General features: G+C 60.7%; 1 protein-coding gene across 4 annotated transcripts in view; it reads right to left on the reverse strand.

Annotated features, from left to right (window-relative positions):
• SH3BP4 (SH3 domain binding protein 4) overlaps positions 1–15628 on the reverse strand; it is a 77867-nt gene that overhangs the window by 2574 nt on the left and 59665 nt on the right. For 2 of the 4 annotated variants that reach the window (XM_075529241.1, XM_075529244.1), the window contains exons 2-4: positions 9338–9602; positions 2484–4831; positions 365–553 (exon numbers count right to left, since the gene is read on the reverse strand). In XM_075529241.1, coding sequence (XP_075385356.1) covers positions 365–553; positions 2484–4831; positions 9338–9455 — 2655 coding nt within the window. In that variant the 5' untranslated portion in view covers positions 9456–9602. Of the gene's footprint in view, positions 1–364; positions 554–2483; positions 4832–9337; positions 9603–13071; positions 13279–13335; positions 13478–15628 lie in introns of those variants that run through there. The other 2 variants (XM_075529242.1, XM_075529243.1) reach the window with 2 other exon arrangements.

The raw sequence follows: 15628 nt of genomic DNA on the forward strand, positions 1-15628 counted from the left end.
TACCCTGGGGGGGCACTGTGAATCAGCATGGACCCCACAATGGAGGATTTGGTGGCCTCTCTTGGGAAAGTGGCAGGGTGGCAGAGCGCTGGGGGGCCTCACAGAAGGCCGGCAGTTCGAACCCGGCAATGGCTGCTCCCAGGGAGAAAGAAAGAGGAAGCTGTCAGGATCAGGTGAGACGGCAGCTGTGGACCCCTTGGAATGGCTCGACTCGGACCTGTAGTGTTGCTGCAGGTCAGAAGTGACCCCACCGGAAGGGGCTCTTTTCTGTGAGCCACATGAAGGCAGGGAAGGGTGCAGACGCTGGCTGGAGACCAGCGAAGGCACCATTACACGCTAGTGCCCAGGTCCCCTGGTGGCTCACCTCGCTGTCCACCAGCCCGTTCCTGTCACGGTGGGGGGACTCGTACGCGTCCATCTGCTGCTTAGAGACCTTGGCCAGCTTCTCCGCCAGCTCCCGCCAGCGCTGCGCCACCTCGACTGCCGTGGTCAGCAGCACAAAGTCCTGGATGAGGGTGACCACCAGCCCCTGGCAGTCCATCTTCAGCAGGGCCTGTGGGGAGGAGAGGAGGTGTGTGAGGGGACGGGCAGCCTGTCTCACCTGCAGTCTCAGCACAGAGATGGAGCTGAGCACGTGGCAGCCCTCAGGCGTGTGACCTGCCGGACCTGGAAGTATCCCTGGACTGGTAGACATGGCCCCCCCAGGGGGAAAAGGGAATCCCTCTGTCCACCCCACCTGCACAGAGCGGGCATCCCTTGGCGAAGACAACCAGATGGACAGGAGGCCGGGCTGGGTGTCAATGACTCCAGCCAGACTGTCAGGCAGTGGCTGAGCAGTGACTGCCCCCAGAAGCGGACCTCAGGCTGGGACCCAGACACCCTGGGCTTGGGAGAGAGAGGAGGGCTCATTCAGAGAGAAGAAAGAGACCAGGAAGAAGTGGAAGGCAAGTCACACCTGAACCACCCTGGTCGGAACAGAAAACCCCAGCCCTGAGAACCCACAAAGCACGCCCTCAACTCTCCAGTCCACAGCCACAGGATGTCCCGGGGTGTCCTGCACAGGCCCTGGTTTCCTGCACAGTGGGGCACAGAGAGAGACCGGCTTAGAGGGGCCAGCCACAGCACTGTCACTCAGACAGACTCCTTTCCCTCCTAGGAAGAAGGCTGGGCCCACAGGCTTCCAGCCTCGGGGTCAGTGGCCCAGGCATGCTGCTGGGTCCTAAGACTGCTGGCTCAAAGGGGCAATGGAGCCAGCTACTGCCCAACTGTGACCAGGTAAGTGAGATGTGACCGCCGCCACTGTGGCCAGGTAAGTGAGTCTAGTATCAGCTGTAATTACCCACGAGGCTTACCAATTAAGTGGATCAGGATGACTTCACCCAGGGGAGCCCCAGGAAGCAGCAGGCATAACATCTCTGCCTTCTGTCCATTTCCACGGCCAGGCCATAGGCGGCCTGCCCTATAGGACCCCTGGGGGGGTGGGTGGATGTGACTTCCCCACAGCTAACAGACCTGAGGGGCATGTCCTGGGGTTGGGGCAGCTCTGAGACCCTGTAGGCAAGAAACCACCACCAGCCCCAGTCAACCCAGCAGAGCCACCCATGCCCGCCGCCCTCCCGGCTGCGCAGCACCGAGTTCCACGGGGCTTTCAAAGGCTGGATTGTTGGGAGATGGCCAGGATTTTCTCCCGAGGGGCCTCTGGGTGACCCTGGACTCCCAACCTTTGGGTTGTGCAGTCAGTGTGTACTGCCTGGTGTCTCAAAGGCCCTCCGAACACACATCAGTGACTTCCTGTAGAGTAGGTTCCACATTGGCTACTAACTAGGGGCTGGGGCTCTTTCTGTCTCCTCCCCGTCTGTACCCCAGTAACCCACTGGATCCCCATGCAGAACCCGAAGAGAAAGGATGCGTAAGAAATGTAACCCCAGCCAGTGGCCCCAATGCAGCCAAATGTATAGCTCTGCCGAAGATTGAATTCGTGCTGGGGCAAGTTTGTGCTCGGCCACCCCCTTCCTTACGCAGCCCTGGTGGCATTACGGTCATGCATTGGGCTGCTGACTGCAAGGTTGGCAGTTCAAATCCACCAGTCTCTCTACTTCTCTCCCCAGTCTCGGAAACCCACAGGGGCAGCTCTGCCCTGCCATCCAGGGTCGCCCTGAGTCTGCATCGACTGGGCAGCAGTGAGTGACCTGAGTGAAGCATCACTAGGAGTCCCTGGGTAGAACACAGAGCTTAGCAGGTGACTCATCACGGAAAGGCTGGCAGCTCAAACCCACCCAAGGTATCTCGCAAGAATGGCCCAGCGACCTGCTTCTGAGAGGTCACAGCCGAGAGAACCCTGTGGAGGGAACACAGGGATACCAGGCGGTGGGCGGACTGGCCTGGCATCAAGACCGCAAGCAGGCCAAGAGCACACGCCTGGGTCGCCGGCCCGACCAGCTCCCGCGCTCCCTTGCACCGGGACGCGGCGTCCCTCTACTCACCATCATCAGCTCCTTCTGGAAGGACTTCCTGTCCTTGGCCTCCAGGTTATTGCAATCCTCCTTGAGCTTCTCCAGGACGGAGGCCACGCGCTCCGCCTCGCTGCCCAGCTCGGCGCGGCAGAAGGAGGAGAGCGGCAGGCTGCCGTAGCCCAGGGCGTCGGCGAAGGCCCGCCAGCTGCTGATGTTCTCCATGAGCAGCGTCCGCACGGAGGCGTAGATGTAGGTGAGGAACTTGCATGGCCGCAGGATCTGCTCCAGCAGCAGGGAGGTGCTCAGCTCGGGGCCTGAGAAGAAGTTGGGCCTGCTCTTGCCCACCACCAGCACGTTCTTGGCGTGCACCAGCCCCACCTTGCCCTGGTAGTAGCCGATGTACCATTCCTTGGTCCACAGCTGCCCCTTGAGCCGGATCTTCTCCTCGCTCAGCAGGGCCATCACGTCGCCCTTCTTGTACTCCAGCAGGTAGTGGTTCTTGCTCTGCCTCACCACCGTCTTGAGCAGCTTCCCAAACTTGAGGCTGTTCACGGGGCGGTCCTGGAAGGTCGGGTACTTGGCGCTGGCTGCCAACGGGGACAGAATGATCTTGCCGACCTCGTTCTTCTTCAGGAACCGCCGCTGCCCGGACGGCTTGATGGCGCTTTTGGGGGGCGGTGGGGGCGTCTGGACGCAGAACTGGGTCAGGAGGGCGTCCCGATCGTCCTTCACCTGCAGCCTCAGGGTGAAGTCGGACAGCTCGCTGGGGCTGTGGGCGGAGATGGGGAAGACCAGGCGGCTCATCTTCCCCAGCTTCATCTGGAAGCCCCGCACCACCTTGGCCTGCTCGCCGGCCTGCACCTCGTAGAGCGTCCTGTTGGAGAACAGGCAGATCTGCAGGTCCTGCGGCCGGGCCAGCACAAACTGGTGCTTCCCCCAGAGCTGCAGTGCCACGGGGGCAGGACTGGGGGCCTGGCAGGTGACCTCGCTGACCAGCAGGGTCTTTGGGGCACAGTCGTGGCTGAAAAGGGTAACCACTGTTTTGAAGGATGGATGGATATGCTTGGGGCCATACAGCCCCACGGTGACCTTCTTCCTGATGAAGTCCCACACGGTGGCCGGGTACAGCACGTTGGGGCTGTGGGCCACGATGGCCAGGTACATGCAAGGCTCCAGGTTCTCCAGGTGGACCTGGACCGTGTCCCCGTAGCTGTAGGCCAGTGGGATGGGGGCATAGGGCCCCTCCTTGGAGTCGCTCCGTAGGCACTGGAGGCCGGCTGAGCTCCTGCTGAGTGCGTCGCTCCTCACCTCGGCGGACACCTTCATCTCCAGGACGAGGGCCGTGTGCACCTCCAGGGTGCTCAGCTTCACCTCCAGCACGGGGCTGACGCTGCTGGTCTTGTCACTGTTGAGCTCCAGGGGCGGGTCCAGCAGCGCCCGCATGGAGATCTGCTGCGTGTCGCCAGGAGCCACGTGGCCCTCAGGCACGTGGATGGTGATGCCGGTGTCGGGGAGCTGCACGGCGCCCCCAGCGCCATCCAGCTTGCACACGATGCTTGTCTCCACCGCCTGCGTCTGGCCCCAGCCGGGGCTCTGGCCGAGCAAGTCCAAGTCGTGGCAGGAGCGGGCCAGCTTCCGATGGTGTAGCCAGGCCGTCCGGAAGTCCTCCCGGCTCTGGAACTGCTCGGGGACGGGAGCCTTCAAGCCGGCGGCTGCGGTGACAAAGAAGCCCGAGCCAGCGGGGGCGTCGGCCTTGGCCTGGAGGACGGAGAGCTCGGACAGGCTGTAGGAGCGCTTGCTGCGGAAGAAGGGGTTGTCTCGCCTGACGGGTGCCTCGGTTGGGGGCTTGTCACAGATGCCGCTTGTGCTGTTGGCGGCAGCCGAGCTGGACTCGGTGCACGAGGCCGCGCCCCTGTCAAAGAGCAGCAGGTCCACGGTGCTTTGGGGGCTCAGCTCGCCCAGGCTGGGCGTCAAGGGGGCGTTCCCGTTCAGGAAGGGGTTGGTCTGGACCCCGTTCCAGAAAGGGTTCTTGTTCCTGAAAGCGCCCTTCTTGTCGTCCGTCCAGCTCCCGAGCAGGTCCAGTTCCTGGGCGACCTCCTCGGGGCTGTCGGGCAGGTTATCAATCACGCCGCTGTCGCTGAGGGTGGAGTTGCGGTAGTTCAGGGGCTGCACGTGGGAGGCGGGGATGTAGCCCATCTCCGTAGTGTTGTGGGCGTACCACCACTCGCCGCCCGAGGTGTCCAGCACGTAGAGGTGGTCGCCCTTGGAGAACTTCAGGGTGGTGAAGTTGGTCGGGCAGTAGTCCTTGATGGCCACCACTTCCTTGGCGTCACCGAAGGGCGCGGGGCCGTCCGAGAGCAAGGCACTGGAAGAAGGCACTGCAGGAGAGAGACACGGAGAGGCAGGGGTGAGAGTGAGCCCCGGGTGGGCCACTGCACGTCCCCCCGCAACGAGGGAGAAGTGGGCCCGGGAACTGGCGTCACCGCCAAGCTGTGCCGCCTGGGCTTGTGATGGCCGAGAGTTCAGGCAGAGACCACCAGGCCTTTGTACCGAGGCGCCTCCGGGTGGACGTGGACCTGCACCTTTGGGTCAGTGAGTTAGCAGCCAAGCATGTGAAGCATCTGCACTACCCACGCAGGCAGGCACGCCCTTTTCCCAAGAGAAAGAAACCCGACTGGTGACTGTGACCGCAGAATGTTATGGCAGCTCTAAGAGCTCCCGTCAAATGAATTAAAAACAAAAGAAAGAAAGAAACCAAACGCACAATGGCTATATACCTTGTCTGGCCGGCTAACTGGTTAAGGACACCCGTGGTTTCACTGCCCCTGGTCGCTTCCCAATGGAAGAGTCTGCCAGCTGGAAAGCCCACCCCCGGGAGCCCCAGCAGTGGGACCAGCACCAGCCACACACTGTCAACATCTCATGGGGACCTGCCTTTCCCTTCGGGAATGGATCAAGCACTGTGGTCACTGCAGAAACCTTGTCTCCCATGCAAGACACCAGGATCCCCGGGGATGTAGGGGTCACCTGGTGGGCTGCTAACCTGGCAGTCAGTCATTGGAACCCACCGGTCTCTCTTCAGGATCAAGATGAGGCTGTCCCCTCTGTAAAGACCAACAGCCTTGGAAGCCCCAGGGAGCATGTCTACTTCCTACGAGTCGGAGTAGACTCGATGGCCTTTGGTCTGGTTGGCTGGCCTATGCAGGAGGCCCAGGTTTGTCTGGTCAGTGGGGACTGCACGCTGCTGGGTACCGAGTAGGTCTCAGCACTGTTCTGAGATGATGGCAGACGAGGATTAAAGACCCACTATTTTACTCCCCCCAAACCAGCCAATGACAGACAGACAACCTGAGCTGACCAGTCATGGGGATGGGGTAGGGCCTGATGGCATTGCGTTGCATCATTTGGGGGTGGGGTGGGGGGGTTGCCTCAGGCTGGCTGGTGGGGCTGACTCAAGAGGCCATGAACAGTCTCCATTCCACTGACTCGGTGCCAGAACCGTGCCCAACAGAGAGCATGCCCGTGGCGCTGACTCGGGACACCAACAGTGATGCCCTCGATCAAGCGCCTGCAGGCAGGGGAGAGGTTTGCTTCCAAACCCTGACCTAAGTACAGACAGACAGATGGAGAATTGGCCTTGGGACGGGGACCTTCTTCTTGGTGTCACTTACTGCAGCCCCGGTCCCTGGTGGTTACCAATGGTTGTGCCTACATCGCCCATCATCCAGGATCAGGGTGGACACTGCTTCTACAGCTACCCTGGATCGTTCTAGCACCACCACCCCGCCCGGGGGCTATATTGCCCACCTTGAGAAACGTTATGTCCAGGAAGGGTTGGACCTAAAATCAAAGAAACACTGCCAACTCAGTGACCCTACGGGACAGCGTAGAACCGCCCCTATGGACTTCTGAGGCCGTAACTCTACGGGAGCAGAGAGCCTCGTCTTTCTCCCTTGGAGTGGCTGGTGGTCTCAAACTGCCAACCTTGCCGTTAACAGCCCAATGCTTAACCACTGCACCACCAGGGGCTCCTTTCTCTGACCCTGCTATGTCCTCACACTGAACCCCACAAGGCTGGGTGCTGCTGGTGAGTTCTGCATGTCCCTTGTGGCCAACGATGGCAGCCCGCCATGAAGCAGAGGGTGCCTTGGGAAGGAGGGCAGGTGTTGGAACTGGTCAACAGGTTTGAGGGTGGAGACAGGTCTGACCTCACTGGAGCCAGCCTTTGGCTGCTGACTGACCCCACCCCTCACCCCGCTGTGACATTTCTAAACTTCCACCGACAACAGAGTCCCCAAGGCTGCAGGCGCTGGGAGCGCAGACACACAGGACAGTCAGAGAAAAGTTGAGCAGGAAGGACAAGGCTGACAGAGGTGAGAGCTCTGAGGGGCACAGAGGGGGCAGGGCGAGTCCACCCACAGGTGGCTGGGAAGAAGGCCCTGACCATCACTTCTACAGAAATCGCCCCTGAAAGCCCTGTGGGACACCAGGGTGCTGAGGGCTGGTTTCCTCCTGGTCTAACAAAAGCAAACAACAGCCCTCCAAAGTCAAGTTCATGCTGGGCCACAGAGACCCCAAAGGGCCCAGTAGCACTCTTCCAAGGGGTTCCCCAGGCTGAAATCTTTCCGGATGCAGACAGACTCGTGTTCTTCCCTTGGAGCGGCTGGGGGGGGGGGGGGCGGCCTGGAACCGCCGAGCCTTTTAATGAGATGGCAATTCCAGCAAGCTTGCCCGCCAGTGAAGTCTGGTTAGAATTCTGCCCAAGGCTTATCTTTGCGCTGTTGCCAGAAGCACACCCTCCCAGCCTTGCTTTGGAAATTCAGCAAACAAACTGTAAAGGCCTGCTCTGCTGGAGCATCCAGGCGGGATGAAGGCAGGCGGAATGACGGGGCACGCAGTCTGATGAGAACAGAAGCTGCCCGCGCTTCACTCCGGCTTCTGGCTCAGCCAGCCCTTCCCCACTCTCGTCCCACCCAAAACCCCAGTGGGCACAGACTTGGGTGAGGGCCCCACTCTTCCCCACCCCGAGGGGTGCCATGTCAGCCACGCGCACCATCCCTGCTCAACAGCATCCTCGTGAATGCTGAGGCGTGCTGCCCGGAGGCTCGGCTGCCTTGATTTTAATCTAAACTCCCCCCCCCACCCGTGTGCCAGGGATAGCTGGTGTAGAATACAACCCGCACCCCCATCCCTCTGCTAGGTTCTGGGGCGGGAGATGTCAGAGGAGATAGTTTGGCTGGAATAAACCCTCTGACGGGTGTGTGAAGTCCCCGGCTGCGACCTGGACCCCACCCTGCTTCTCGTTGGTGCTGCCCTGGGGACCCTGGCCCAGTCCTCTGAGCTGCCCAAGTCCAGATCCTCATACCCCTTCCTGGGAGGGGCAGAAGTCACGGTTGCTGCTAGCCCGAACATTGGGGGGCCTGGATCCACCCAGCTGTACGTCTGAAGAACTGGCCATGGAGGTCTCCTGAGCCAAGGCTGCTGACCGGGGCACGGGGGCTAGAAGACCAGAGGGCACCCTGGTTTTGGCGTCCTTGGAGGGTACTCGTGGTTTAATGCCCTGGGCTGCTGGCGGGTAGGAATTCAAGTCCACCAAGAAGGGCCTTGAGAAAAAAATCCCCAAACTCCCTGCCACCCGCAGGACTGGGTAGAGATTGCCACTCTTTCTTCTGCCTGGGAGAAATGTCCGGCAATTCATGTCTGAAAATCCAGTCCCCAAAGCCCCTAGAAGAGCACAGCTCTTCTCAGAGGGTTCACTGGCTAACTTGAAGACGACTTACTGGGCCCGTGACCCCCCAATCACAGCTGCCCTGCCGGCCTTCCCAGCTGTAACTTCCCGGGAGCGAGGTGTCACGGTCGGCTCAACTTTGAGAAGGGGCAGCTGTGACTGCCCATCTCCTGCCTATCTCTGTCAAGGGGCTTGGGAAGGCGCGCGAGGTGTTCAGGATCTGGCAATGCGTCGAGGTAACCCGTAAGGTTTTCCGTGGCGCATACCGCAGAGGCGGACAGCCTATTCCTCTGCAGCCTGTCCTTAGCCCCGACGTCCTGCAGAAACCTGTCCACTTTGGGTGACCGGCTGGTATCTGAAATACCAGTAACATCGCTTCCGGCATCTCAGCAGCGCACACACCACCACGGTATGACACCCACAAGACACCTGGTGACTTTTAGCGATCATGGCCAATCTTTTCTCCCAAGGCGGGGCACGGTCCTCCCAAAAAACTATATTTGCCTGTGTTTTTGGAGACGTTTACATAACACAATAGGTTTTCATAGAACCGCTTCCTCGGAGGAGGACATCACAGTCAAGTTCTGGGGCAGCGGAAAGGAAGAAGGCCCTCAAGCAGACGGACGGACGCAGTGGCTGCGACAATGGACTCGACCTAGGGGACGGTGGTGGGGATGGCGCGGGGCGGGCGGCGTTCTGCTCGGTTGTGCACAAGGGTCGCTACGATTGGAAACAGACTCCACGTCCCCAGCAACGTACTGATTATTCAGGGATGCTGCCGGCTCCCCGGCCCTTCCTCTCTCAGCCTCTGTCTGGTCCAGGCTGAGAGGCGACGACTAAGTCGCACTTAGAGGCGTGTCGGAGGAGGAGCATGGGGCAGGAGACAGGACTCATTTAGGAGCCAGTCAGTCTTTTGGCTGGCAGGTGACTTCCAGGAGTGTTCTGAGTGTCCAATGTCAAGAGCGCCTTGGGTTACAGTCGTGTGTGTGGTGTGTCTGTGTGTCCAATAAATCTTGGCTTTTGTTCCCCAAGGGTTAGAATGTTGTTCTGTATTTTTCTCTCATTCTATCCTCAACCTCCTTCTGTGCCCTTAGCCAAAGTGAGTGCTGGTGGTTGTGCAACCCCCCCCATGCCTGCTCCCCAGGAGGCAACTCACCTTTGACGTCGTTAAAGCTTGTGTCTGAGAAGCCCTCGCTCAGGTCGATCAGAGTGCCCTCGGACTTGCAGCGAGGGAGCACGCTGGAGTTGGCAGCCCGGATCCGCTGGGCCGCCATCTTGGCACGCGCGTCCTGGCTGGGCGGGGACCGGTGGGGGCGCTGCTAGGGCCTCATAGCCCTCCTCCAGCTACGCCAACGCTCCCTGGGCTTCTGTCACAGGCGAGCGGGTGTCACCGGGGCAGTGTGGCTGTGACAGGCTGTGTCCTGAAAGTGGGAGGGACAAAAGCATGTCCGGTGAGCAGGTGGCTTCCCTTCTCTCCCAGGGACAGTGCGTTGGGGACCCCTGCCATCTGTCCCGGGGGGCGGGCAGGGCCCCCTCTCCAGGCCCCTGGGCGTGCACACAGCCTAGCAGTGTTTGCTGGCCCCCCGTTTCCGTGCCCACGCTTCCTGGGGCACAATGGGGGCTGTGAAGTTTGTCCTTGCACCTGGACAGCCCTTTCAAGCCTGGACAAACGGGGCTTGTGCAGTGTGTCCCGCCACTTCTGGGGTGCAGGAAGAGAGGACGCAGGCTGTGTCTGCCTGGATGATGGCCGAATCGGGAGCCCTCGGGAGGCAGGGGTGCAGCACAGAGCCTCTTTCATGGCCCCCTCGAAGTGGGGCTTGGGGAACTGTCAGGAGACCACACTGCATCCTGCCCACACTCCCTTAAACACCCCCCCCCCCCGCACATATGACACTAACACACGGGATGACACTCGGTACAGAAGGTCCTCCTGACGGGACGGACAGACGCCCACCACATCCTGTCAGCCAGCAGACCCTGTCCTCCTCCCCCCAAGGCCTCAGGCTTTGCTTAGAGGGGCGAGCCAGGGTCCTGGAATAGAACAGAAGCCTCAGGCTGGAGCAAACGGGTAATGGGCTCAGATGCCAACGACGCAGCCAGAGGAGGTTCTAGCACCATCTTCCTCCCAAGGGGCAGCTGGCTGGTGGTTTCGAACTGCTGATCTTGCAGTCAGGAAGCAGCCCCATGCCGCTCAGAGGCACCAGGGAGAAAGGCCTGGGGATCTGCTTCCGAAAAATACAAATGGAAAGTTGCACGGTGCACGGTTCCACCCCGACACACAGGGGAGCGCTGTGAGTTAGGGGTGGGGGTGGGGGGGGATCTCCGGGAGCTGGGCTCCGGGGTGGAGAGTACGGAGGTAACTGGAAACGGGCAGCCGAGAGCTGGTTAAGGGTTGGGCTGCTCACGGCCAGGTTGGCAGTTTGAAAGCACCAGCCGGTCCCTGGGAGCAATAGGAGGCCATCACTCCTGTCAGAACTGCGGTCTCAGGAGGAAGTGCCCGGGGGCCAGCCTACCCTGTGAGTCGGTGTGGACTTCACAGTGGGGCTTGGCTGGTCTCCGTATGAGGGTGCAGCAGACCTCCAGGAAGGTCTGAAACATAACTAGATCACCACAACGGGGCACAGGGCCAGAAGCTAGTGCTGGTGAAACAAGCGGTGACCCCTGGCTGGCTGGACGCAGGTGGCCACACACCTGCATCTGAGAAGCACACGGGAACAAGGTGCCTGAATGCGAGGCCTGGCTGTCCCTCCTCCTCCTCTGACAGCTCATCTCCAAGGGTCTCTCTGAGTGTAACCCCCAAATCTATCTCCTGCTGGGAAGACCCTCCTCTGCCTCCTGTGCCACCTCCACTTGGAGCGTGCACACCCCACACCTGGGCGCCAGACCCGAGTACGCCCCTGCTGGTTCTGCTCTCTCCCCACCCCTTGTTGGCCCAGTACGGACTTGACCCCCTACCCCCACCCCAGGACCAACTGAAGTCAGGGGGTGCAAACAATTTAGTTCTTAGTGACTTCCTGACCATAAGGACGCTGGGGGCAGAGCAGGCCTGCTCCCTGATGTCCGGGCTGTAAATTTTATGTGTGCAGACAGCCTCAACTTTCTTCTGAAGAGCAGCAGGACACGTGAGTAATGGACACATACCCTGCTGCACTCCCAGGGCTGCTGGGTCGGAAGCTATTGAACTTCGGGGTAGTCAGGTTGGTTTCGGGTTCTGCTAAGTGACCAACTGGTGCTTCAAAGTCACTCAGAGGCGGCTCGGAAGACAAAGTCTGCTCCCCCCAATCCCTGCCCTGGAGCAGTTCCCCTCTTCCAGAGGGTACCCCAACCCCACTATCTGATCAAGAAATCGTGTTTGGGGGCAGGGTCTCAGCAGACGGCATGGGTGGGTGAGTGAGGCTGCCGAGCCAGACTGTGGGCCCTCCCTCTCCCCTGATCTGAATGGAGTCTGCACAAAGGAGCAGAGATACAAAGAGACAGATGGGGAGACCAGGGTCCAGAGACAATGTACCTTCCACACTCGAGAGGGTCCCACAGGGCTGGGGGCCAGCCCAGCGCCAAATCCCTGCCCCAGACTGTAGGGGGACACGCAGCTGCTGTGCTGCACCACCCACATCCCCGTCCTCCATCTCGGCAGCCCTGGGTGGCACCCAGGGGCTTGGGGGTGCACGGCAAACCCAAGCCCTGTCGGTTTGAAAGGGCTAGTGATCATGCCTCCAGTATTCCAGTCTGGAGGAGCTGACACAACAGCAGGAAGCTCACACAGCCCCCGAGGGGTCACTCCCAGGAGAGTGTCCCATCTCCGGGGACCTTCACGGAGAGCCACCCCAGACAGTCTCAACGAGCCTTCCCACAGGCAGGCCACCTCCTCCCGGGCGCCAACACAGAGGCCTGGCTGAGGGAGTCCCCACTGGCCACCCCCACAGCCCAAGCCTGCCCCTCCAAGCCCACAGGGTCTGACCTTTCCGTCACCGCTCCCCAGGTTTTCCTGGAGCCCTGTCCCTGCCCCAGGCTCCCAAACCTGTGGCTCTCCTCGTTCCTCCTCCAGCTTGGACGTCCTCCATGCTCACCTGCACGCCGGGCTACACCTGTAGTACCTGCGAGTCTCCCATCTCCACCCCCAGGACCATCAATGGCCACATTGTTCACTTGCTGCTCCACAAAGGAGCCTGCCTGCAGCGCCCTTCCGCCCCTCACCCGATGGCCCAGGGCTCCTTCTCTCCGTGGCCCCACCCTGGCCCCACAGCTCTCGGAGCTCTGAGGTGACTCACAGTGGTTGCCCTGGCAGGAGTGAGCTCAGGTCTTGGAGGGAACCTTACATTCAAGATCTCGTTCAAACTCTGCCCCCCACGTCCCGATAGTTCTTCTGGCCCACTAAAGAGTTCCGGCTGCTCGGCGCTGACCACAGCGACACCACCACCCGGTCCCGCACCATCCTCACGATTGTGCTTCCGTCTGCCCCCATGGTGGCAGCCCCATGGTGTCCATCCGTCCTGTCAAAGACCTTCCTCTTTTTCGTTGCCCCTCTCCTAAGCACAGTGCCCTTCTCCAGGGACCGGTCTCTCCTGGCAACGTGGGCCAAGTGTGTAAGACGGAGTCTCGCCCTCCTTGCTTCTAAAGTGGATTCTGAGGAGTTGGCATCGACTTGATCGCAGTGACCCTGACTTTGGGTGTCATTGGGTTGGCAACCCCAAGGTCGGTGGTTCAAACCCACCAGCTGCTTTCGGGGGCTTCCTGTTTCCCTCAAAATTCACAGCCTCAGAAACACTGGCAGGTTATGGGGGCAGGCACTCCTGCAGGACACTTGCAGCCCCACAGCCCACCCCCGGCCAGACAGCCACCCCCCTTCCCTTGTGCCCTGAGACGACAGCAGGAAGGGGCTCCCAAACTGACCTTCATTTGATCAATCACCTTTCCAGACACACGTCATGGACCTGGTGCTAGCTCCTCCCAGCTTCCATCTGAGCAGACCACATGGCAGTGCCGGGGCGGAGCTGGAGGTGCCCCCCCCCCTCACGCCCCTCTTGCTCCCCGAAGCCTCAGAGAACTCCTGAGCCTCCCGCCAACCCTCTGCCCTAAGGAGCAACAAAGCTAACAGCCCAGACGCCAGCCGGCACCAAGCAGGGTGCGGGGTGTCTATGTGGGCAGGGGCCTTACAGGGGCTCCTGGGGGGTGTCCCCTCGATGGTCCATGTGCTTCTTTCGGCCTTGCTGGAGGCGCCTTCCCTGGAGGCAGCGGGAAGGGCGCCTGTCCATAGCGAGGACTCCAAGCGAAGTGGAGCCGGCTCCTCCCGGGAGCGGCCTGTGCCCAGTTCAGATGACTCACGCCCCACGGTGCCGCCGACAATTTCTGGAGTATCATGTGATTTCATCAGCTTGTTCCCCAGGTTAAAAACAAAACCATGTGTCGCAGCCATGCCCCCTCTTTGACTGGGTCACCAGGCCCTCCCCGAGGGCAAGGGGCACACTCAAGTCAGCGCACCTCACACCCCACAGACCTGCTCAGGGGGCCTGGCTGCCCGAAACTCCTGCTCTGGCCTTCTGCCAGGAGCACTCCCGTTCCTGCCAGCAAGCCCTGGGTTTGCTCAAGTGCCTCTGGGTGCTTCAGGAAGGAGGGCGGGGCCACAGGGAGCTTGAGGGCGAGGCCACAGGGAGCTTGAGGGCGAGGTGGTGGGCGGGTCTGGATGCCTGGACCCCTTGGTTTTCCGCCCAGGGCCAGCCCACTCTGCTGCCACCAAACTCCATCTGGCATCCAGGGATGTAGTCTCAGGAGCTGGCCTCAGCCCTGGAGCCTTGGTGGGGGGAGGAGGCCAACTCATGACCCCTGTCCCTTCTGGAAGCTCCCTCTCCTTGCCCTTCTCACCCTGTTTCTGGGAGCGGCTTGGGGTGGAGTGGGGAGGAGCCCACCCTGGTGGGCCAGCTTCCTCTCAGGCTTGGATCTCTGGGTGGGCTACCCCACTGACAGGGAGAGACACCTGGCCACCTGGACATAACCCCCCTCCGCCCCTCCAAACAAACAAAAAACCCAGTTCACTGCCACTGAGTCGATACCGATTCACAGCGACCCTATGGGACAGGGTGGAACTGCCCCTGTGGGTTTCCAGGACTGGAACGCTGGACAGCGGGGAGTTGAAGGCCTCCTCTTTCTCCCTTGGAACAGCTGGTGGTTTTGAAGTATGGGCCCTGTGGCTAACAGCCCAACCAGGAACCACTATGCCACCAGGGCTCCTACACTCACCCCCAGACTCTTCCAAATGTCGCCCAAGTGGACACGGGCTGGCTCCCAGCAGCCCTCCACGTCACAGCAGAGCTTTCCCTGGCTGAGCTCTCTAGGTGACCACCAGGCCTTTGTTCCGAGGCACCTGTCTGGGCTCACACCTCCAGCCCCTCACTGTGTAGTGGTCCCCTGCCCCCAGCCTCCCGGAGTGTGCTAACCATTAGCCCTACCCAGGGGCTCCTGCTCCGCGTTTGGAAACATTCATCACGGCTTGTCCCTTACAGACTGTCAGGCACTTTGAAGAGCTCGTTCTGGGAGGCAGTTATTCTCCTTCTTGAAGGAACAGCAGTGACAAGGCTTCCTACTCCTATAGAGTTAGTCTCAGACACCCACAGGGGCGGCTCTGCCCAGTCCTGTAGGGTCGCCGTGAGTCGGCGTCCACGCGATGGCACGGAGATCTGTGCGTTTCACTGCAGGAAGGTCAAAGAAGTAGGTGGCAAGGACGGGGTCCTGATTCAGTGTCGGGGAGAGGTAGTGGGGGGCTCCTCCCTGGGCTTTGATGGGGCTCTGCCTGGCCTGGCTAGGGGAGTGTTTCAGAGTGGGAACGGGTGATGGGCTCACCGCTGGGGAGTTGGAAACTGAAAGGAACCAGGTAAGATTCAAGATCCCAGGGCTTCTAGCCTGCTGGGCTGGGAGAAAATGCCCCCTTGGGTGTATTCCTGGGGCAGAGATCGATGCATGGGGCACCACAGGACATCAGGGGCAGCCCTGGTGGTGCTGTGGAGTAATCTCTGGCCATTCAAACCCACCAGCTATTCCCAGGGAGAAAGACGAGAGTGGGCACCCTCAGAGTGGGCCACTGATGGGCCTCCTGCCCCGTCCCCTGAAACCATCAGATGTATGGCAGGTCAAGTGCCACTCGGACAAAGGTCTGTGGTCTGCCTGCCAGTCACCCCAGGCTGCCCCACGGCGTGACCCAGCCCCAAGCAGACGGCTGTGAAGGTCGGTCTTGTGACCAGCCCAGGCTAGACACACAGCCCCTCCAGACACCAGCGTGATCTGTGAAGAAGGTCTGAATGAGGCAGACAGAGGGGTCAGGGCTGTAGGGGGACGGGGGGACTCTGGCAAGAGCTGGGCTGGGGCCCTGGCTCCTGCCTAGCACATCCCATCTGACAGACATCCCTTGGATAGCCTGGGAGTGCCAAACCACCTAGGTTTGCTCCTGTTTAAAACA

This window comes from Tenrec ecaudatus, chromosome 13, assembly GCF_050624435.1.
Source record: "Tenrec ecaudatus isolate mTenEca1 chromosome 13, mTenEca1.hap1, whole genome shotgun sequence".
NCBI lineage: Eukaryota > Metazoa > Chordata > Mammalia > Afrosoricida > Tenrecidae > Tenrec > Tenrec ecaudatus.